The following is a 25,525-nucleotide window of genomic DNA, read 5'->3' as shown; positions in this document are numbered from 1 at the left end:
GTACTTTCCAACCTTTTGTACTTGATTCACACCTGATAAGGGAGTTCAGCCAATCATATTTTGTTTTGGGGGCGTGCCGCCCTCAGGCAAAAGCCTGCCTATAAACCTAGCAAGCGCTCGCTGCTAGCTCTCTTTTTTCGCCTGGCTCCTGCGTCCAGATGGATCATTTGGATTCTGGTGTAAGCTGTTGTAAGTCTTACTTCTGTTTATTAAAGCTGTATATTTTGTATCAAGATAGTCTGGGGACTTTTCATTACCAATCGCCCTGCGGCTACACACACCTTTATTATTTGCATCAGTGATATTTTTTTATCCAATTCATAAAAAAGATAGTTTATTTTTAGAAAAATAAAGTCACAAATTATAATAAGACCAAGACTAAGAAGACATTTTACTCCATCAATCACAATGGACATCCATTCAGAACTCCCTGAGTCTTTAGGGATGTCTTTCTAAGAATGAAGTCTTCAATTAAGACAAAATTGCTACTCAATCTTTCCTTAATACCACACACTTCCATTGGAGATCATTAATTGTTTACTTACTTATTCATTTATAAAATTTGTCTTTTTTAATTCTTACAGTTAAATGAAGTTATGTAATTGAAACAGCGATAATAATTGAGGAAATGCATCATTTCATACTGATACCATTTACTTAAATATCTTAAATGTGGTTTATTATAGTAAGGAGGTTGCTTTTTGGTTCCTTGCTGCTCAGCCCTGAAATAATTGTACAGAAACTATATTATTTAAATCACTGCTTGGTCTATAAGTTTTAACTTCTTTTTGGCTAGCTTTTACATTTTAATTAAACCAATTTCTATTAATCTGTGTATCGTCACATGACTGTGGCTTACTGGGTAAAATACTACCTAGCGTCTGTCTCCTGTGGGGCTACATGGCTTCTCTCTTGACTCTGTCTTCCTTTCTCTCAGCATTCAGTTTATTTTTCCCCACCCAACTCTATTCTATCTTATCACAGGCTCAAGACATTCTATTTATTTGATCCTTGAAATACATCTAACAATGAGAATACCGTCTCAAAATCCACGATAGTGTTTTACTTAAATTATGGTTATCCTTTCCATCCTTGGTGTCATCTCAAATGTTCCCTGTTCCCAACATATTGGGGGATATGCCACACTATTTCCAACTGAATAAGTTATATTTGTAGTTTATAAATGGTTTTCAACAGCAGCACTAATATATAACAGGGTTTAAATAGGCCTGGTATCCTATCCTAATACTAGGATATTAGGATACAACCTTTTATTTACCATGTACACAACTCATGTGTTATGCTTAATGAGGTTATTATGAGTCTTCAGATGGAAAATATGCACAGTTGTGATTGATTATAGTAAGAATAGTGTCACAGTAAATGAACAAAAATTAGAATTCTAAATTTTGTCTATGGAATAATGATAAAGAAGAAAATCAAGAAAGCTCAGTATTCTTTGTTAAAAATCAAAGAAGAGTCACATACTAGCAACCTGTTCAAATTGGACATGTTTAGTGTGTGTACATTATTTTATTCAATATTATTATATAAAGAATGAATTTTTCACATTTAATTTTAAGTAAAACTCCGTTCATACAAAAACCCACTTTATTAATCTTCATGATAAAATGTTTTTGGGGGGTGAATATAGCTGCTTGGGAGTAGAATAACATAAGTTTGGACTTTTCATTTTCCTCATATTTCTAGTTTTAAACACAAACATTTGTTTTAGTGACTAGTAGTGGCTCTTCCCTGTAAATGAACACTTACTAAATTTATTTGAATTGCTTCTTGAATAAGAACCTCAAAACATTAAATTATGTATGGCTTCCTTTGATTGTTAAATTTATTAACACAATGTCAGTTGCTTTTAAAATATCTAGAGAGGAAAGAAAGATACTTATTTTAGCTGAATCTGTAATTAGAAGTGAGTCATCTTTCATTGACGGGGTAAATTACAGACAATTTTCCAATTTGCCAGATTTTCACATGTATCACATGAATAATTGAATAATGAGAATGAGCCAAATCTAGGGTAGTTAATTTTAGTTGGGTAAATTCAATGCCATCTGGACTCCTGGCTTTCCTAACTTTTAATTGACCTACTTCTTTCAAAAGAATTCCAATACCTAATTTGTAAAATAGATGTTTAAACTCAAACCAAAATGAGTCAGGCCACATGTTAGAATACTTAATTACTGTTTATTAAAACCACAACAAATAAAATAAGAACTGATACAAAGTGCTAAAACACTCATTTAAAGCTCATTTTAATTTAATTATGTCACAATAAAGTTGTTTATTTTCTTGACACTTAAGTGTGTTTTCATAAAACTTCAGTTTTTAATCTTTAGCAATTATTATTTCCATGTTACCTATCTTTAGATGCATGGCTAAGCTATGTTTATTTAGAAACTAGAGCTATCTTCAAATTCAGAGATTTTTTTCATTGTTATCAGAATGGACTGGTTTCTTTAACTATTAAAAAATCCCTTTAAAGTCATGCTACTTATATTTATAGGGATAGCAAAATATTAATGTTTCTAAAAGCTTAATTTAATTACTCTTTGAAGATCATCTTGGCATGAGCTTCTTATTAAATAAAAAAGTTAATTTCCATCTGCTACTATATGCTCAAACTTAGAAAATTAAAATATGTTATCTAATTATAAGAGTTATCTTTATGTCCTTTACAAGTTTGAAGCTGTGCCTTGGGATTCCCTTCCCTGCTTGGATAGTGGTATGACAATCTGTTTTACATGATAAATTTAAATTATCATTTTCTCTAGTTGCTGCATTAAAATCATTTTGATAGACGTATCCACATTAAAAAACATTTTATAATCATGAACAGTTGTATTTTTCAATAAGCACATACAGCTGTATGTAGTTGATAGGACAGAATAAATGTTTTCTATATTCTGAAAAAGAATTATTTTTAGATGAGAATATATACAAAGTCTAAGGACAATATTTCATAGAGTGATTCTGTTAGACTACAATTCTTGTTTAATGCATAGACTATGGCCTGAAAGCTACCGATAACTAGTTTAAATTGTGAGCAATACTGAGTGCTGTGAAAAAATTAACCATCGTGAGAGAGTTCATAGAAACATATCTGAAGAGAATTAGGAGAAAATTGAACTACTATGTTGAAATTTTGATAAATTTCTTTTGCCTTATAGAACTAAAATTTGGAATTGAAGAATAAAGCTATGATGAAAATATTAAATTGTATGCAGTAACACAATAAACAAATTAGCAACACGGAGAACAATCACTAGGTGTCTATTCCCACTAGTTAAAGGACTAGAGAAAGGGTATCATTCTCAAGAGAAACTACATCTTCAAAATACAAATACTAAAACTGAGCAAAAGTAAAAGTAAACATACACAAAGAAACAAGTCAAAACAAACCCACAATACACACATGCACACACACAATCTACTCTTTCCTTATCTCTTCTCACTTCCTCAAAGTCTGAGTGGGGATTCCAGATTTAGACACTGGCCCACGCAAAGTTGAAAGGAATGATCTAACCAAAGGTAGGATAGTTCCAGTGTAATCAAGTTTAGTGAGCATCAAGGATTGCACATGCTGCACTGTTTTGAGTTATACGAGAGATCACATGTGAAACCTAAATTTCTACCTTCTCCCAAGAGTAAACAAACACCTTTAAGTAGGTCTCAGAGGACAATAGATAGATAAGATTTTTAACTCCCTGAAGTCTATATCATAAAAGCTTTAGCACATGGTATTTGTATGAACCCTGCATAAAACAAAGTCTCATGCTAGTCCCAATTATAGCAGAGTCTATAACTATAACCTAGAGTAGAGTTAGAAAACATATCTTTGAGAAATGTTGGGTTCCACTGAGATTCAACAGAAGTTGAAAGTGGAAATTGGACATCTTACTCTAACAGAAAATAATATAGCAAATTTCTTTCTACAGCTAGATTGGTGCAAGGGGAAATCATCTTATTCAAATTGGGAACAGTGATTCCTAAGTTTATTTGCTAAACTCTTATGCTCTAATTAAAAAGAAATCCCGCTGTAAGACAATAGAAAATGTGAATTATTATGAACAGTCACAATAATGAGAGCACAAATGTCAGAAATGTAAGAACTATCTGAAAAGATTTAAAATAAACATCCTAAGAATGTGTTCATACAGTTATAGACACTATTAAGCAAATGGGGAAAATTAGAAGGTCTTAACGGGTCTTTAGAATGATTCAGCAAAGATAATTGCAAATAATAAAACATTTTTCAATACTTAGCATAAAGAAAAAATAAGAGAGAAGTAAAAAACAGGTTTTTGACAAAAAGAAAAATTACCTAATAATGAGAGCAAAAATTAATATTCTTAGACACAAACAAAAACCATTATCAAAAAATAATGATGTATCTTGAGTACCTCTCAGGCTACTTTTATGATAAAATATCTGTAGCTCTAGAATATTACAAACAAAGTATGATAAAATCTTAGAACAAGACAGCAGATGAAATCAAGTTTAATCATGGGTAAACTTGTATTTAAAATGATTCTTTTTACCAGAAATCATAAATTTGTAGGTTCATTATGTTGAATGAAAGCTATCATGAAATGCATACAGACTTAAACTGTCATCAGATTTCTAGATAGAAAAGCAAACAGTAAAAAGTTGATTTTATTAATAGCAAGAAATGATCTTTAATCCACAGGAGAAAAGTAAGTGAATGGATTGGATTTCTCCTTATAGTCCATGGGTTCTGGGAGGAAGTAACACTATTGTTTGTGAGCACCGAGAGAAGTGGACTAAAAATACTAAATAAAATATATACATGGTAATCAATTAGGAATGAACTACAGGAAAGGAATTTTACAGATAAAGGAAAGAGAAGTTATAGAAGAAAATCAGAAATGAAGGAAAAATGAGAAAGGAAAATGATGTAATATCATAAAGAAAAATGACTGGAAAAGTACAATTATAAGTAAATATAAAACGTTTTCTATAATTCTACTGAATAGCCTATGTTATTCTTAGATAATTAGATGAAAATCATTAGCATTTTAGTACTCAAATGAATTCAGAGAAAAAGTTTTAAATACTTTTCTATACAAAAGGATAGCAAAATTAAATACATTAGAAAAGGATTTACCAGAACTGACAAAATTACTTCAATTAATTTTAATAGCATATTCATATAATATATAGTACATAGAACCATGAGAAAAAGTAAACAAAAGTATCCAGTGTTATTAATGACACATCAATATGGAGTCTAAAATTTTCCAAGTGATGTATTATGAAATAGAAGAACAGTGAATAAGAAACAGCTTCAGAACTCAGCAGGTAAAGATCACATGATGCTCTGACAGAGGATCAGAGTTCTATTCCCATAACCCACCCAGGGCAGCTCACAACCACCTGAAATTCAGATCCAATGATGGCATCTACAGATATATTTCATGTACATACATAAATAAAAAAAATCTTTCTTCAAAGCACATTTCTACATAATAATCACATGCAAGTAAATACATTAGTGATATAACTACCAAAGTCACATAAGTAACTACATTAGTTTGAATAGTATCAATACCAAGGTTATATTGCTATTGAACTGCAAAAAAAAAAAACACAATTCAACTTTAGAAACATGTGTGGAAACAGTAGATGGGCAAAGATACAGCATTTGAACAGTAAACAAAACAAAGGTGATGGTAAAAAAACAAAGGGCAAGTAGAATTCAGAGAATAATTTAGGAGTTATATCCTTGATACAGTGATATCTAATGCAAAATGATGAAAATGTAATGTTTTTGCAAAAAAAAATGGATTTTAAGATATGTGAAGCAAAAAATAGAAAGAAATTAATTTTAAATTCAAAATTTCTGGAAGTTATTTCAACATTTTTCCTTTTAACCCTTACAAAAATAACTATATTATTTTTGGAAAATGTTTAAAGGATTCAGCACCTAAGAAACAGCATTACCTAGCTTATATTTTAAAACAATCCAAACACTAGTAGACAATATTTATGTATGTTCAATGCCCACCGTTCAGACATCAATTTTAAAACATACCCTCTTTCCTTAGACAAATAGCTATTCACAAGAGAATTATGACTACAGAATGTGTTCTCAAATAATAAACTAAGATTCATGTAGTTAATAGAATATTCATTAAAATTTCAAGTTTTAAGAAACAAACAGAAAAACAAAGACATCATGTTTCCGGGAAACTCTGTGGTACAGAGCAGACTCAAAATAATTAATAAATACATGTTTACTGAGTATGCATTGAATTATTTATTGTTGAAACTTGTGGATTAAGGAATGATTACAGGCAAATTTAAAAATCAAAGCAATTATATTTAGAAATAAGTCAAATAAGTATCATGAATTCATTCCTCAAGAATCTTACAAGTGTCTGAAAACCTTGTCTACTTCCAGTATCCAGGAAGATAACTATATGATTTTCTTTATGTTCATCTTCTTATTTAGCTTCTCTAGAATCACGAATTATAGGCTTGAAGTACTTAAATTATGGCTAGAATCCACTTATGAGTGAGTCCATACCATATTCCTCTTTTTGGGTCTGGGATACCTCACTCAGTAATGCGTTTTCTATTTCCATCCATTTGCATGCAAAATTCAAGATGTCATTGTTTTTTACTGCTGAGTAAAACTCTATTTAGGACCTGGAAATACAGTATGATATGAGGTAGAGTCAGAAGAGGCCTCTAGAGTTAGAGAAGGCCTTCCCTTCCTGAGAAGGGGCCAGTGAAAGCAACCTGGGGCTGTTCTCCTGGAAGAGAAGGTAATAGGCTGTTGGGCTCACCTGCAGGATAAGGAAGGGGTGCCCTTTGTTTATCCTCCTAGGCGTCCTCAGAAGGCTTTCCACAGAGTGACAGGCTCAATCAGATGTAAGGGGAGATGGGTAGAGATAAGGGAGAAGGGGAGGATTAGGGAAAGTTTGGGGGAATGGGATGGGTGGAATGGAGGAAGGGTGGATATGGGAGCAGGGAAGTAAATATCTTAATTAAGGGAGCCATTTTAGGGTTTGCTAGGGTTTTCTCTCTAGAGAGGTTCCCAGGTCCAAGGAATGGTCCCCAGATTGTTCCTTGGTCACCAGGGGAGAGGGTACCTGAACTGGCCTTGTCCCATAGCCACACTGATGAATATTTTGCATAGCACCATAGAACCTTCATCTGGTGATGGATGAAGATAGAGACAGAGACCCACATTGGAGCACTGGACTTAGCTCCCAAGGTCCAAATGAGGAGCAGAAGGAGGGAGAACATGAGCAAGAAAGTCAGGATCACTAGGGGGTGTGTTCACCCACTGAGATGGTGGGACTTACCTAATGGGAGCTCATCAAGGCCGGCTGGACTGGGAGTGATGGAGCATGTGATCAAAATGGACACTCTGAATGTGGCTGGCAATGAAGGCAGACTGAGAAGCCAAGGGCAATGGCAGTGGATTTTTATTCTACTGCATGGACTGACTTTGTGGAAGCCTGGTTTGTTTGGCTGCTCACCTTTATAGACATGGATGGAGGGGGGAGGACCTTGGACTTCCCACTGGGCAGGGAACCCAGACTGCTCTTAGGACTAGAGAGGGAGGGAGAGGTGGGGAGGGGGATGTGGGGAGGGGGAGGGAAAAGGGAGGCAGGGAGGAGGTGGAAATTTTTAATAATAAAAAGATATAAAGTAAAAAAAAAAGAATCTTACAAGTGCAGGGCACTGGTTACCAACACCTTTGATCACACCTCTCAATAGGCAGAGGCAGATGCAGCTCTAGGATTTCAAGGCCAGCATGGCCAACTCAACAAATTCTAGAACAGTCAAGACTACACAGAGAAATTCTTTATACAAACACACACACATACACACACACACACACACACACACACACACGAAAAAAATGAAAATGCTAAGAGTAAATTAAACTCAGACTATCAAAGAAAAAAAGAGAGCTGAAATGTATAATTTTAGATCATCAAGAAATAAAAGAAAAGAAATTGGGGAAGGCAAAATATTAACAACATAACTACAAAAATAGCCTATATAGCCATAAACTCATCAGGGGTTACCTGATGAGTTAAAAGCAAACATGACTCAATCCTTTCTCTACTATGTAACATCAAAAATCTCCTGGACCAAGCTATCAATACAGGTAACATGAAGTAATAATGCAAAATTAACAGGGTGTTCGATTTGATTCTTGAATTTGCCAATATCATATCTTTAACTATAATTGCAGACATATTTTTTGTTATAACGTTAAGTTTCACAATGTTCTTTTGATCAGAAGTATTTTTTATTGTTTTTAGTTATTTTGTTCAAAGATACTTGCATGTTTCTTTTTTCTGCAGTACATTAATTTTAGTAGGACCCTACTTTTGTTTTGAGTGTCATTTACATAGTTGCTCTGTTGGACTAGCTTTATTAGGATTAACCTTTCAGACATTTCAATTACGTGTATATACATATATACATTATATATTATAATATTATATATATATATATGTTATCAAATGTGAGCTCTCTATCTCTTCTAACCCCTTAAAGCTTAAGTATAAATTTCAAGTTGATATATTTTAAATAATCAGAAAGTAGTACATTCTAGGCATGTTTTATTAATTTGCTTGTTTTACACCTGAACTGCAATTTTCTGTTCCTCCTCTCCTTCCAGTTCCTCACTCCACCTCTCCTCTAAGTCCCTCCCATCCATTTCTCCATTTATATTCAGAAAAGGTCAGGCTCTCAATGGATATCAACAAAATAGGGTATTTCAACTTGCAATAAGACTAAGTACTTGGCCTTGTATTCATTCTGGGCAAGGTCTCAATATAAGTAGAAGGAATTTGGCATGAGTAATAGGGGCCCAAAAGGCTACAAATAAAGCAGAGATAGCCCCTGCTCCCACTGTTAAGAGTCACACATTACAATACAGTAACATATATGCGGGATGCCTAGGTCAGTCCCTTACAAGCTCTCAGGTTGTTGATTCCTTTTTTGTAAATTCTTATGAACCCAGGTTAGTCGATTCTGTGATTTTTCTCCTTGACCCTTTCCAACAGGATTCCCGGAGCTCCTTTATTTTATTTTATTTTATTTTATTTTATTTTATTTTATTTTATTTTATTTTTATTGAGCTTTCCATTTTTCTCTGCTCCCCTCCCTGCCTCTCCCCTTTCCTCTTCAACCCTCTCCAAAGTCCCCATGCTCCCATTTTACTCAGGAGATCTTGTCTTCTTTTTTTTTTTTAACTTTCTAATTCCCATGTAGATCAGATCTATGTAATCCTCTCTTAGTGTCCTCATTGTTGTCTAAGTTCTCTGGGATTGTGGGTTGTAGGCTGGTTTTCTTTGTTTTGTGTTTATAAACATATGAGTGAGTGAGTATCTATGAGGGAGCTCATGTGATAATTGTCTTTCTGTGTCTAGGTTTCCTCACTCAAAATATTTTTTTTCTAGTTCCATCCATTTTCCTGCAAAATTTAAGAAATACCTTGAGCTCCTTCTAGTGTTTGTCTGTGAATCTCTGCATCTTTTTCCAGCAAATGCTAGATGAAAACTCTGATAACCATTGGGCTATGCACCAATCTCTGAGTATAGCAGAATATCTTTAGGCATTATTAAATCCCCCCCACTTTTAAATCTCCAGTCTAACCTAGGTTTCAGGGCCTTCCAGATTCCGGGTGCTGGCACTCCAGGCAATGTCAGGGGAAGGATCACATTTCAGCATGCATCTCAGGCAGGACCAGCCATTGATTGACCACTCAAACAACTTCAGTGCCACCCTTTCCCCAGCACATCCCACAAACAGACTGTATGTTCACAGTCATGTGATAACTTGACTTATCCCAATCCCACAACTGGTAGTTTTGCCTGGTCACAGGAGATGATCAGTTCAGCCTACAAATCCCCAGTTGATCGAAGTCTTAGCTGTAGTCATGCTTGTAGATTCCTAGAGCTTACCTTGTACCAGCATCGATTTTTTGTTAAAAGCTTTTCCAGTTCAAAGATCAAAGGATATTTTCTTAGAAAATCATGGTATTCTGAATTATGATGGGTGTTTCTTTTATGCACATAGACCATGATACTGTGACTCTCAGACTGCCTGGGAAATTTTATGTAGGCTTCTATCATCTCTGGACTCCTTCTCAAATGTTAGCGCACCTTCAGCTCAGTAGCTTTTTGATGAAAATAATTTTTCTCACCACCTTACTATTTCATCCTTGAGTTCACTTAACACCTTTGCCTCTTTCCATGCAAAATAATCTAAATATCTGTGATGATTCTTACTACCATCTTTTTGCCATTCCTCTGGGCCTTTATACTCTGTGTTCTTGGACCAGTGCTTGAACTGCAGCTGATCGCCTATAACAGTCATCAACAATAATCCTGCTTATCCACTTTATTCCTAGGATTCTTGTTCCAGCAAACTATGAATCTGTCTTAAATGACATCCTTCTCTTTTCACAATGTGATATTTATATTTTCTTGGTGGCTATATTGTCAGAGCAATAAAAGAGTAATTTGTGTTCAATAATTACTTTTTATTCAGATCATCTTAGAATTTTTCCACAGTCTTTTGCATTTGATAGTATTATATGCCTTTATTATTGTTTTTACCCATCTTGTTTTCTTTTAATCTTTCCATTCCTGTCCCCCTAATCCCTCCAATATGTTCTACTTTTACACTCTTATTGAGGTCAGATACTGTCTGAGAAATCCAACTTTCAGAAAATGATAAAAATATTTGAAACACTTAAGGACATCTGAGATTCAAACTCATGATTGATGAATATCTTTGAATAACTATTTGTAGCAAAATTTTATTGTTGACAAGAGAAATACATAGGTACATCACTTACCTATGGACAAAGTTATGTCTTCAGTTACTGTGTATGTTATTTGTCAGGTTGCTACTTGTCATTTGAGTGCTATTTTTCTTCTTGCCACCAAATGTTAAACTGCCTGTGGATTTCTGTGCGAAAGTATTCTTAAACTTTTATCAGGAAATTAATCAAAGATATTTATTTCTTTTTACCAATATAGAAAGTGAGTCTATGTATTTTATGTTTTTTTTTCTTCTTGTCATAAGTCTGACAGTTATATGTGACATTAAAGATCCTCTTATAACTAAAAGAACATGATTGTCTCTCACACAGTATATTAGCTTTAAGGCTCACATTACCCATCACTGCCTTGCATTCCACTGCACTATCAAGTAAATGTAAAGTCAAACTATATTCAGAGTGAGAGAGACACAGGCAGACCAGAGACAGAGAGACATAGAGACAGACATAGAGGAAGAGACAGAGGTAGAGAGGCAGGGAGCTAGAAGAAAAAAGAGATACGTTGATAGAGAGAAAAGGGGATGGAGATAGAAAAACAAGAGAAGAAAATAGAAGGAAGGAATTGGAGCAGACATTAAGGAGTCAGTGAGACTATTAGTTGAAATAATATGAAACTCGGTAATTAAAGCATTTTAATTGTAGCCAAACAGTTATTCAATACTTTTCTGCTACACCCAGAGGCAGTAACTGAGAAACAAGTATTTCCACTGCCCTTTGCATCTAAGTTTTAGTTATTACAAGTACTAATAAGTCAGAATCTAATTTCTTCACTTACAAGTAAGTTTATTTTTGCTCTGAAATGAATAACCATTTGTTGATTTAGAGGCTATATCATGAGTGAAGACCCTGTGCTATGCTTGTGAATTTGAAGAAAACCATGGACATAAATGGAAGTACTCATTAGTGAACATATGGAACTTATTTTATAGTTGAAGCAAAAGATATGACTCAATTAATCATTTACTATATAATAAGCATATAACCTAATTAACTGAATATATTCCCAGAAGGAAAAGCACATGGCAATGTGAACATACATAAGAATAAATCAGATTAATTGCAGTCAAAGAGTGTCAGTTACAAAGCACAGACTGTACACCAGTCCATTGATTTTGAAATTTGTGTAATGTGGATAATATTGTCTATATTTAGTTAGTGTGCGATTTAAATATGGAGATAGGTAGAAGTATGTGCTCATGTATAATTTACATTTTGTAATCTGAAGAGCAATGCTAAGAGATAGGTGACATACAATTTATTAATGAAATGCAAAGTACAAAAGTCCTAACAACCCAACAGTAATTCAGAATGAAAGGTTGCAATTTAGAGAACTGATAATCTATACAATTAATGCATCACATTTTACTTCATATTTATCTTGTCAAATGTGTTATATCGAATTTCCCTATGCCACGGAGATATGAAATACACAAAGGCCAAGTTGAAATAAATCATTCAAATCATAAAACCTACCAATTACAACAATTAAATATTATTTGTCTCAATTATATAGGAACAGAATGGCCTATAGAGTTATTATTAATAATATGATTTAATATTTACTATTTAAGATATGTGCTTAAAAATCTTGAATTCAAAAATCATACATTAAAACTATATTTGACAAATGTGAATAAAATTTACTTAATTCAATGGTTTCTAAAACTGACATTTGTAATCAAGTTCTCTTCAATATTGTGAATTTTTGAAATTTAGACAAGAAATTTTGTAATTTTATTTCTTTGTTTTTATTTTCCCAATTTTTCCTTTTCAAACATTACATTCTGACTACATTTTTATTGTCCCTCAATTCTTCCATTTCCTTCCCCCAACTTCTACACTCCCAAAGATCCACTTCTCCTAGGTTTCCCTGAACAACATGTAGCAATAAGACTAGGCACATCTATCAAGACCTGACCAGACAATCTAGTATGAGAAAAAGTGTACCAATTGTGTCAAGCATAGGCAAAAGTGTCAAAGATAGGCTCAGCTCGCACTTTTGGGAGTTCCACAAAAACACTGCACTACATAACCATAAAGTATATGCAGAGGACCAAGCTCTGATCCATAAAGGGTCCACGTTAGTCGATTCAGTTTCTCTGAAACACTATATTTCCAGATTAGTTGATTGTGTAGACCATGGTCCCCTTTGTGTCCTTGACACTTTGGGCTCCTACAAGCTTTCCTTCCACTCTTCATCAAGATTACTTCATCAAGATTACTTTACTAATGTTTAGCTATGGGTGCCTACATCTGCACCCATCAGTTCATGGATGACACCCTTCTGATCACAGCTGGGCACCTGGTCTAGGCAACGATCTGTCGTATAGCAGAATATCATTTGGAACCAGTTCATCACCTTCTTCCCCCAGTATTGTTTTCTGGGTCTCTGGACTTTTCTCAAATTCTTGTGGGCAGTCAGAAACCTGCTATTTCATATTTTGACTATGCTTTGTCTTTCTCTCTTTTGCCCTCTAAGGGTCCTCTCTTTTAATTCATCTCTAGCTCTTTCCTCCTGCTTCTCTCATGGCTAGTTTCAGTCTTCTACCCATGTTCAATCTCCTACTTTCTCTCTCTGCTCTGGGCCCTTCCAGATGCCCTGCCTGTTCTCTCTCATATCTACAAGAAAAAGCTAAGAAAAAAAGCTTCTCTTTCACTATTGCATGGAACTGTAATACTGTCAATTTATATAATTTCAGGTTTTAATTGTTTGTCATAATTGTATATTCTGTGTCACAGAGAAAGTTTACACACAAATACACACTGCACTTTCAGAGTAGTCTCCCTTAACTCCAACTATGTCCTTCCTTTAATCTTTGCTCGTCTAAATGACTTTTTTTCTACAAAATGTTTATATATGGTTTAATAAATGTTAATAAAATCTAGAAACCTCAAGTAAAAATGAACATATGATCTTAGTTTACTGTAGACTAGCTAATTTTTTTAAAAAAAATCTCCAGTTATATTAATTTTCTGTTAAAGAGCATAAATTCATTATTTATTGCCATAAAAAGTCACATTCACACACACAGAAGTACATACACACACATATATATACACATGAATATATCCTACATTTTATTCATTTGTTAATATGGGTGGTCTTGTGTGAAAGCTTAAGTTGGTTTTGCTATTTAGCTATAGTAATTCTGATACAGCTTTCTGATATGGAATTATTTGGGTAAATAGCCAAAAACTATACAGCTGGTCCCACCTAGACCTATTTTCAGTTTATTAAGAAACTCCATAGACGATTGCACAGCAACTGATCTGTTTTCATGTCCAGAAGCCTGTATAGCTCTCCTCATTGTCCTAGTTTCATTATGGAATGCATTTCAAAATTGTGAACTGGGGTATATTTAATGTTTTAATTTATATTTTTGATAGCTAATGAGATAAGACTTTTAAAATAATGTATTCATATAACTTCATATAATAATTCATAATAATTATAATAATAATCCATAATAATAATAATTCATAATAACTTTATATAATCTTCTGTCTGATGTATGGTTAGAAAGCATTCTTTTTTTTCTTTCTTTTTAAAATTTATTTATTTATTAAAAATTCCCACCTCCTCCCCACCTCCTTTTCCCTCCTCCTCCCCACCTCCCCCTCCCTCTCTAGTCTTAAGAGATGTCGGGTTCCCTGCCCCGTGGGAAGTCCAAGGTCCTCCCCCCTCCATCCAGGTCTATAAAGGTGAGTAGCCAAACAAATCAGGCTCCCACAAAGTCAGTCCATGCAGTAGAATAAAAACCCAGTGCCATTGTCCTTGGCTTCTCAGTCAGCCTTCATTGCCAGCCACATTCAGAGTGTCCATTTTGATCACATGCTCCATCACTCCCAGTCCAGCCGGCCTTGATGAGCTCCCATTAGGTAAGTCCCACCATCTCAGTGGGTGAACACACCCCCTAGTGATCCTGACTTTCTTGCTCATGTTCTCCCTCCTTCTGCTCCTCATTTGGACCTTGGGAGCTAAGTCCAGTGCTCCAATGTGGGTCTCTGTCTCTATCTCCATCCATCACCAGATGAAGGTTCTATGGTGCTATGCAAGATATTCATCAGTGTGGCTATGGGACAAGGTCAAGGAAGAAATAAAGAGAAAAATTAAAGTCTTCCTTGAATTCAAAGAAAATAAAGACACAACATACCCAAACTTATGGGACACTATGAAAGCAGTGCTAAGAGGAAAGTTCATAGCACTAAATGCCCACATAAAGGAAACAGAGAAAGCACACATTAGAGACTTAACAGCACACCTGAAAGCTCTAGAAAAAAAGAGAAGCAGACTCACCCAGGAGGAGCAGAAGACTGGAAATAATCAAATTGAGGGCTGAAATCAGCAAAATTGAAACACAGAAAACAACCTCACAAAACAGAAACAGAAGGGTCATTGCCTAATTCCTTTTATGAAGCTACAGTCACCCTGATACGAAAACCGCACAAAGATTTAACCAAGAAAGAGAATTACCGACCAACCTCACTCATGAACATTGATGCAAAAATTCTCAATAAAATACTTTCAAACAGAATCCAAGAACACATCCAAAAAATTATACATTATGATCAAGTAGGCTTCATCCCAGAAAGCATTCTTTATCATGGCTGTAGACTCTCTTACATTATGTCTTGCCTTTAGTGCAGATGCTTTTTGAAATTTCATGGAAAATGTCTGCAGAGATGGCTCAGTGTGTAAGAGCCCATCTTTCTCTTCCAGCGAACTCTTTTGATTCTAGAACCCACATGAGTAATTAACAACAGGCTGTCATTTAAGCATCTGGGAGTCTGATACTTTCTTCTAGTCTCTGAGGGCACCCATGTGTATGTGACATATACTCACATAAGGAAAAATAAATTATTAAAGAAAACATACTCAATTTGCACATACATATTGCAAAAAAGTAAGTGTATGTAATATGAACAGTTCAAGTACCAAAATCATACTTCTATTTAGATCTGTGAAAAAAAATCACATTATGAATATATGTATGGAAACAAAGAATGAAAATAGATATCTATTTCAAACACCAATTAAAGCAAGGATGGCTGTTAAAAACAGAGGGTGAGTTAAATTCATTCTAAATTAACTTACTGGATAGATTCCTAAAATTATAACAAAAAATTGATATGTAGCATGATAACAGTCATCAATGTGTTTACAGGAACAGATGGATTTCAAGATAAAATGAATAAACACAGTTAAACAGAATAAAAATTTGTGCTTTAAATTTATAATTATAAACTGATAATTTAATACTAAGCCTTTTATCATTTGCTAAAACAATTAAGTCATATTCTGGCTATGCAATAGAAAAATTCAACACAAATCAATAGGCTATAGCTGACAATTGTACAAAAACCCAAAAAATAATACTGAAATCTCATTTAAGCAGGTACATACCTAAAAAATAGAATATAAATATTTAAATGCTTTATTTTATTTTCATATGTATGGGTATTTAGTCTGCTAGTATGTCTGCACACCCTCTTCATGGAATACCCAAATAGGTCAGCAAAGGTTGACTGATTATGTGAAATTAACTATACAGATGATTATGAGATGTGTTGTTCAAACATTGGTCCTTTGGAAGAACAATCAGTGTTTCTAACTGATAACTCATCTTTCCAGCACAACAAATAACTCATTAAAATAATAAAACAAAAAATATAAGGATCCTGCTGTTAATTTTTGACATTTTATCTTGAGAAACTGGAATCTTGTTCAAAAAGCCCCTTCTTACTGTATTTTCAATTCTTTAATCTATTTTGTGTTCTAATAATTTCAGACTTGCATGTTAAGTTCTTCCTATGATTGATTTGGGGTTGATTTGCATAGACAAAGAAATTATTTCATTCTTCTACATATGTCTTTGTCTTAGATGTTGTTCCAATACCACATTGCCGCATTATGCTATTTCTTTGTTTTGCTGTCAGAATAGCTCTACACGATAACTCACATTCATCTATGGCAGTACCTCAGCATTGATTGTTGTTCTGGATTGCTTGGTGCCTTTTGTGTTTTCATGGGAATAAGGATGACATTGTAAGTTCAGTGGGCTTACACTGAATCTATTTATGTTTTAGTAAATTGGTCATTTTCAAAATATTAATTTTAGCATACGAGAAATCTCTCCATCATCTATTGTCTCCTTCTATTTCTATAATTACTTTTAACTTTTTCATAGTAATTGTCTTTTCCTTCTTTGGTAAAAGGTTTATTTCAAGGTATGTAACATATAAGGTTTGACTTGGGCTCACGATTTTCAAGATTTCTGCCTGAGGTTTCAGCCCAACAATAAATATACATGCCATTATAGGTTAATAATCTGTGACTCCAACGCGTATAGTATATTGATACCAAATTGCTCAAGTGGTAAAATATATTTTTCTCTACTAATTTTATAACTTTAACCTGAAATTACACAAAGTCAATATTGTTACACACATTACATCAGTGACACTGAAATCATCTTAATGTCTATAGTTCTGAAGTTTGATTTAAATTGATGATGATGGGATATTAAAACTTCCTTTATCTGACTCTTCAAGCCATTCCTTTTCCAAATCTTAATGTCTTCTATAAAATTTTAAATTATTATTGAAATACAAATTCTTCATTTATGAAAAAAATTACTTCTACCATCATAAATGTTAAAAAAATACCATTATTTGTCTATGAAATTTTCATAAACAATAAATATATGAATAATGATATCTATGCAATCACATTATTATGACATAGGAATAATTATGGTAAGTTCAGTTATCATTTAAACAGAAATTATCTTATAATTTTGAAATTAACATAATAGATAATTTCACATCATGCATCCCAATCTCACGCATCTCTCAGTACCTCTTCATCTACTACTCACCTTTGTGGTGTACCACCCAAAGAAAAACTAACAAAAAAGTAAAAACAATAAGAATAATAAGAAAAATAGTAATAAACTGAAAAATCAAAGTACAAATATGAATATTAATTTCAATGTAAAATAGAGCAAGCAAAAACACAAACAAGAAAACAAGTGCAACAAAAGAGAAAAAACAAAAACCACAATCTAAACCAATCTTTGCTCGTCTCTCTTTGTATCTCCATCATCTCATTCGTCTTAGTGGCATTTGGAGCTGCTGTGTGTCATGCTGGATACTCTTTGGTCCAAACTGCTTTTCCCGCAAATGTTCATTATGTAATGTGCTGTTGGTCAGATTCAAGGCCTCTGACTTCTGGTACATCATCAACACTGGACCAACATGGAAACTCCCCAGATATCCTGCTGTTTCCCCAAGTGTGTAGACCATGTGGTCATGACTGTACAGAATGAGTCCCTTCATGTACTTCTGCAAGATATATATGGGGTAGATGTTGGGTTGTGAAAGTTCAATGGCCAGGATATATACCTGAGTGCCTGCTGAGTTGATCAATATGGCCAACTCTCTAACCCCCTTAGTGAGGGTTGGGTACAGCTTTCCTACATGTGGGGTGAAAACTCTATTTGGGACAACTCCAACTTTCCCATGCTGGGGTCATTGGGGTCCATTATCCCAGGACTGGGAGGAAACAGGGACACGTAAAGGGAGATCTTGTACTTCAACACATGGATCTACACATGGATTACATGGGACCTTGTAGTAACATGGGAAATAGACATTAACACAGACCTCAGCTTTGGCAAAGCTACATACCTTAATATGGCCATCAAAATTTGAAATTTAAGAAGGAAAAAAATTACAAGTGTGTATGTGTGTGTTCATATGTGTGTGTACTTTGCAAGAAACCTTCCTAACACCTGATTTTAAATGAATAATTAACATCAGTCTTGCCATGAATGTACTGAAGTACCGAAATGCATACACATTGCTACCCATCTGATATAAAGTATATGGTGCTAATATGACATTGATTGTGATTATTAAATGTGTTGGCATTTTCCTTAAAATTTGAATGACTTCCTGTCAAATCATAGAAATATTTCAAAATAATTTTAAAACTAGATTGCTGTCAGTCATTACATAGTCCCATAGATTTAGCAAATTTAAAAAAACAGAATGAGCACAATTAAATATAAACAAAAACATTTTAAGAATGTTCTCAACAGCTCCAAATTATTTTTTGATTCAATAATATAACCAAATGCCTGCTGCTGCAATCAGTGCTTATTGTTTTACTGTGATCAACAAAGGCTTGCTGTAATCACGTTACTTGCCTTCACTAGTCTACTTTGAATTTGGCAGGTTATTCAAAATGAAGTAGTTAGTTTTTCCTAATACTGAGCCTGGAATAGGCAACATTTTATTAAAAAAATAATATAAGATATTGTGATTCTCTTCTAGCATAAAAATTTTATAGATTCTTTCTGTTAAATCACTGTGTTCAAACGAACCTTGAGAACCACAAGTTTGTACTTAATGTCCTCTGCTTGGGGTCAAGTTAATGACAGGTAATCCATCTTCCCTGCCACCTACTCTGAGGTTTAATTCCGCTAAACGTCTGGCTTCAAAGTATTCTATACTATAGAAAGTAAATATTTTTATTATCCACTTACATATTGATAGATTTCCTAACTATCATGCCTAGTAAGACAACTGATATGGTTGAGCATGTATCTATAGAATAGGAGTTTTAAGCACAAACCAAAAAGTAACATAGAGAAATAGATTTGGTTTTGGCTTTTTGGGGAACTACAACACTGAGTTTTTCAGTGACTGCATCAGTTTTCAATCCCACCAACAGTGAGTCAAGTTTCCATTTTCCTCATGCCCCCTTCAGCATTTGTTTTAGTGTGTTTTGTTGGTCTTTGACATTTGGGTTATTGTATAATAAAACCTCCATGTGTTTTTATTTGTGTTTTCCTCATTTCCAGAGAAAATAAATCCATTTAGAGATATATTTTAGCCATTTTTTAATTTGAGAAATCTTTGTTTTGGTCCATGGTCCTTTTTTTGAATGACACATTTTATTTTAAATCTTTCTTCATAGTTCTGATTATTCAAGTCAGTAGAGATATTTATATTTTTGCCAGTCAGATGGCAAATATTTGTAATACCAGAAAATGGCATAGTGAGCATGGTAAAAGCAAGGCAAATATATTTATAGCAATTACATATAATAACACTATGGGAAATATCAATCATTGCAGACATTTCTTAAAATTAGTATGTTTTTACAGCTGCAGTTACAAGGTTATTGCTACTAAGAGTTGGCAGATCACTTTACAATACTCATTAAATTTATTCTTACGTTAACACTTAAGTAATATATTTTATTTAAAAATTATATTTGTAAATTTAATAAATATTTAAAAAATAAAATCATAAGCCAACACATGTAGTTACATGAAAGCTGATGCAATTAATATCATTGAGTAATTAGGGAAATCAACTTTATTCATTGCAAATTAGCAGTTAAATATAGGCCTGGTTTTAGCAACTGAATTATTTTGTTTTGTCAAAATTCTAGACAGTTTTTCCTATGATATTGTGTTAGAAGTTTTCAATATAATTAATGACTAATATCTGCATTTGATATATCACAAAAAACTAAGGTGATATTAATCATAATGACCACATTTATTATTTGACTCAAACTTTAAGTATAAATATGAAATGATAATGACAACGTAAAAATTATTTGACCCTTATTTCAGTGAATTTAATGCTGTAGTCATTGTTCTCCTACCCTTTTATAAGATAAGTAGGATTAAAACCATAATTGATAACGTGGGTAAATAAATGTATGTGGAGGTAAGTTGTAGATTCCTGAATATCAGAATTTTTAGCATACAACCATATGATACTAATAAATTAAAGGGATTTCATAGAACTTAAAAAAAGACATTTCAAGTTGATCTAATTGAACTGGTGATGGTTCATTTTTATAATCTATAGAAATATTGGTGTTTATAAAGGATTCAAAATATGTTAAATTCTAATCATTGTAACTACTTCATTTAAAGACCTCTAATAACTATACTAGAAATTTATTTATGGTCTGTGTAGGCTCCAAGTAAGAATGAAGGACTAAATGAGGGATCAGAAAGTTCTTATTTTTTGCAGTAATGCAACATCTGGAGTGAATTCTAAGATGTTAAGTAAAATATTCACACCATGGTAATCGTACTTAATATCATATTTTCACAAGTTTTCAATTGAACACTACCTTACTTTGATTTTAAGAAATTCTGTACACTGTTGAGTCTCCAACAAGCTATATCTTCTCTTCATGAAATGGTAATTAAAAATTTACTATGACTCTATTACTTGTACAAATATTAATTTCTAAATTGTTTCTTAAAGTTTTCCTAGTGTCAAAATGCATCTTTCATGATGTTGAAAATATTTCTAGAGACAAAGTCAACAGTCTAAACAAAAGATCTATAATCTTGATGACTTTACATAACTATGTTTCTTTTTAATCCATGCTTATTGTTTGTTTCTACAGTCTGCAAAGACAAAGATACTTTTGAGGCCATATAGAGGAGCAATCTTTTTCCATTAAGGTATCAGAACAGTAAGCTAGATCGATGTAACATGTTCACTGGTCATTGTTCAAGGAAAGCTGCAGCTACTAAAGGGAAGAGCAGAAGATGCCAACTGATCCTGTGCCCAGGAAAGGGACAATGTCTGTACATTCAAATCTGATAGTACTTGGTCTCCAGAAATTATTTTCTTGCCTAGACTGCTTTTTATCAACTCTTTCAAGGATTGTGAAAGAGTAGGAGAATCTTAATTAATGTTCTGGAAATTAAGAAAATAATTCTTTGTAAATTACTTGAGTACTTAGTTGAACTTTGTTTAGTGGTATCTACAGTCTGCTTTTTTTGTAGGTGACGTTGAGAAAATAATAATGATCAAAGTAAATAAGAGTTTTGTCAAAAATAAATGGTAAAAAGTGAATTGAGACAATAAGATTATTGGACGTGGTAAACAGAAAATCAGAACCATTGAGGGCTGAAGCACACTCCACAGAGGTATCCACAGTGTTAAGCTCTTCATATCAGTGTGGAAGGTATGAAAATCTAAGAGCAGTCATTACATACCAGATGAGTTAGATGAGAAAAATTCATATCAAACAATAGTCATGAATTGAGTTAAGGTATAAAAATAACTATGTGCTTGTATTTTGTACAGAAAGAGATATTTTAAAGCATTTTAACTTAATCTTACTCCTTCAAGTTATATCTCAGTACAATTCCCAAATCCTTAGGACTAGAGATTTACTTTGCTTAAGCTGAATATACTGTTTTAGATGATAATCAAAACACAAACATCTTTTGTGGTTATGAGCTAGCATTTGACATTTTCATGCATGAATACATCTAAATACACATTTAAATTAAGATAAACTTTTTAACCTTCTCAAATGTTGATTATCCCATAATGAAGAAAACATAAGAATTCTTTCTTAAGCTTCTTGAATCATATTTTACGTTATCATTAAGCAATGACTTTGCATTAAGTGATTGTCATCTCTGTCAGTAGTACCTATTGCTTAGCCTTTCCTCCGACTTTCTTTTGCTCCCCACTGGCATTGCTGGAATTCCTTTCTTAACTTATAAGACCCAAATTTTAAATTCCTCTCATGAATCAGACCACATGATGCTTTTTTTCCTGTGCCTGAGCTATTTTACCTGTTTTCATTATCTTCAGTTCATTTGTCACAAATTACAGGATTTAATTTATTATTTCTGAATACAAGGCTATAAGTATTTAGTTGGTAAGCAACTGTTATTTAAATATATACTTCAATAAGTGAGTAAAATTATATATTTATATATTATTGTTTAACAAATAAGTTCCCAGAACTATATTATTTAATCTTGTTGATATTATCAATAATACATTACATATTTTATTTAAAATATTTATCTCATATTAAAATATTTGAATTAATGTTTTAACACACTATTCTATGTGTATGTAATATGAAAACAATAAGAAAAAAATTGTTGTAGAAAATGACATTATAGTACAGAAATATTGACAGCAACTCAACCTTAGGTAAAAAACAAGATGTGTTTGTGTCTCTCTGAGTGTATGTGTGTGAAGTATTTTACTCAGTTGCTAAATACTGTGTGTTTAATGATGGAAACTACATTTAATGGTTTTGAAAAGAATATACCAAATTATCTAGGGAGCAGTTTTCCTCCAGTGTGGTTCCGTAAAGTGCAGCATTAACATTTCTGTTTATTATTCAGCAATAAAGAAGGACAGAATTATGCCGTTTGTAGGAAAATGAATCATGCTATGGAAAATATATGCAGAATTAAAATTTAAAGGAAAACAGAGGTGTGAAAATAGAAGGGGGTGTTTGAAAAGAGAAAGATAGGAGTCAAAAGAGGGTAAATGAGGATGAATATGATTAAATTATTCCCAAATAAATTGCATAATGAAACTCTACAGTGCATATAATTAACACATAATGCTAAATTTTTATTTTAAAACATATAATGTCATTAATACCTAACATACCATGAAACAATAACTCTGGTGTAAAATTTCCAAGGGTCTCTAAAATCTGCTGCTATTAAAAACACTTGCTGAGGGGAGTGTTTCAACCTTGTAAATGATCTAATAAAGAAGGGAATTAGAGTTACTCAGGGAAGGAGAAGTAAGCTAAGTTTTACTTAGAACAATGTTTTTCTCTAGACTCCTTAGTGAATCTAACATTATGATTATTTTTCCAAAATTAGATGCTTTTAAACTCTCCAAACAGGCCACATTTGCAAGATATATGCAGTTGGAAATGTTACATTATGGCATCTTAGTACTAGAAATACCTAATTGTCCCCCATTATTCTGTGTCAAACCTTGCCCTACTTCTCTTCATACAGCAACTCTTAATCCTTTGAGTATTTCCTTACATACTGCCTTTCCAGAGTTGCTCTCCTTGGCAATTAATTAAAAAATAAGACAACTCCTTCTATTGTTGGTTGTTATTGAAGGTGGGCTTCGTAATACTAAGAACATATTACTAGAATATTGTTTAATGTAATTCTTTCCTTTGTTTATTTATTTTATAATCTCCACTTGAAAATGGGCATCATGGTAACATGGTTCTCCATCACAAATATATCCTTAATCATGTATATTTCTCTGGCACACTTAAAGCATTTTTGCAAGAAATACAGGAAAAAACTTGCAAAACCACTGTTTAAAATAATCTTAATAATTTTATGTCAGTTTATCTAGCTCACCAAAAATTTTCCTAAGTTTAACATTAATTTAAGTAAAGTAAAATACATTAGTTTTTTTTAACATACACAATCTAATGCCCTTATGTGGCTGTTCTGTCATTTGAAAAATTCATCTATAAATTATTCATCTTGAAGCAATTAATTTTGGTAAAAATTAGGATTTTTAATACATTGCATATGATAAATGTTATAAATATAAAATTAAAATGATCAGAAATACAGTTGTTCATTAGAGGGCTTAAAGAATAAAATTTTTTCTGCATCTGAAATCTTCCCAAAATTTAAGAGTTCAAATTTAAAAATGAATGGAAATGATGACTTTGGAATGGTGATGTCAATTTTATTTTTTATTGAAGTACTCATCATAGATTAACTTTTACTTTCAAATTATTTGTTTTTGTTTGACTGAATTTGTGTTTTATATGTCTATGTAGAAATTGAAGTTACAGGAAGCTGTTAGCTGTCATAAGGGTTCTGGGAATTGAACCGTGTCCTCTGGAAGAGCAGTCAGTGTCCTTAACCAATTAACCATCTGTCCAACCCAGAATAGATTATCTTAATTTTTATTATTCTTGTTTTTTTTAGTACTACATACAATTTTTTCAAAAGGAAATATTGTTTGTGTATATGCATGTCATTGAGAAAATATCTCAGTAGAATTTATTCAATTTAAGTATCTTATTTTCACTCTGAATTGGTTTCAATTCCAGTATAGTGAATTATAGATGTGACCTCTTCTACCCACAGCTTCTGAAACATTACTACAAGTTACAGTCATTGTAATATAGAGACATCAACTAAATTCCCAATTGAAGTTTTCAAATGGAAATACTCAGATTGTTCAGTTGTGAATAAAAATAAATTTGCTTTTCAGGGAATTTGGCCGTTGGAAGGTAAATAATCTTGCAGTTGAGAGAAGAAACTTCCTTGGCTCTCCTTTGCCTCTTGCCCCTGAATTCTTCCGCAACATAAGGCTTTTGGGACGGCGACCTACTCTTCAGCAAATCACAGAAAACCTTATCAAGAAATATGGGACTCATTTCTTGCTATCTGCTACTCTGGGAGGTAGGAGCTTTTGAAATTATCTGTGCTTCTGTTTGCCTACATAAACCTGTATATTCACTCTAGGAAGAACTTTAATCCATATCACCACTGTAGACTCTATTCATTATCAAAAATATTGATGAACTGATCACTGAACGCCTTCTATAATATTCAAGTTTCCTAGAGTGCCAATATACATGAAATGTATGCATAGTTGTAATAATCTATTATACAAAGTGACATGGCAAATCATGTTTAAAAATAAACAGCTTCAGTTCAGGTGAGAGTCATCATTTCTGGTAACAGAGAAAAGAAATGATTTCTAGGAGTAAGTGGTAAATTTCAATCTTTTTAAAATTCTGCTCTTCCAATAGTCTGTACTTGACTTATGATTATGGGAAGGAGAAAAATATAACAGCTGATT

At 33.0% G+C, this 25,525-nt stretch overlaps 1 protein-coding gene across 3 annotated transcripts in view; it reads left to right on the top strand.

Moving 5' to 3' along the window:
* The window catches only part of Brinp3 (BMP/retinoic acid inducible neural specific 3), a 391,171-nt gene that overhangs the window by 157,624 nt on the left and 208,022 nt on the right, over positions 1–25,525 (top strand). For all 3 annotated transcript variants that reach the window (XM_085688142.2, XM_048431005.3, XM_087906438.1), the window contains exon 3: positions 24,932–25,122. In XM_085688142.2, coding sequence (XP_085544268.1) covers positions 24,932–25,122 — 191 coding nt within the window. The remainder of the gene's footprint in view (positions 1–24,931; positions 25,123–25,525) is intronic.

This window comes from Myodes glareolus, chromosome 5 (assembly GCF_982192425.1).
Source record: "Myodes glareolus chromosome 5, mMyoGla1.1, whole genome shotgun sequence".
In the NCBI taxonomy this organism is placed as follows: Eukaryota; Metazoa; Chordata; class Mammalia; order Rodentia; family Cricetidae; genus Myodes; species Myodes glareolus.
The sequence above is the reverse complement of the archived record's forward strand: the minus strand, read 5'-3'. Positions and strand labels throughout refer to the sequence as shown.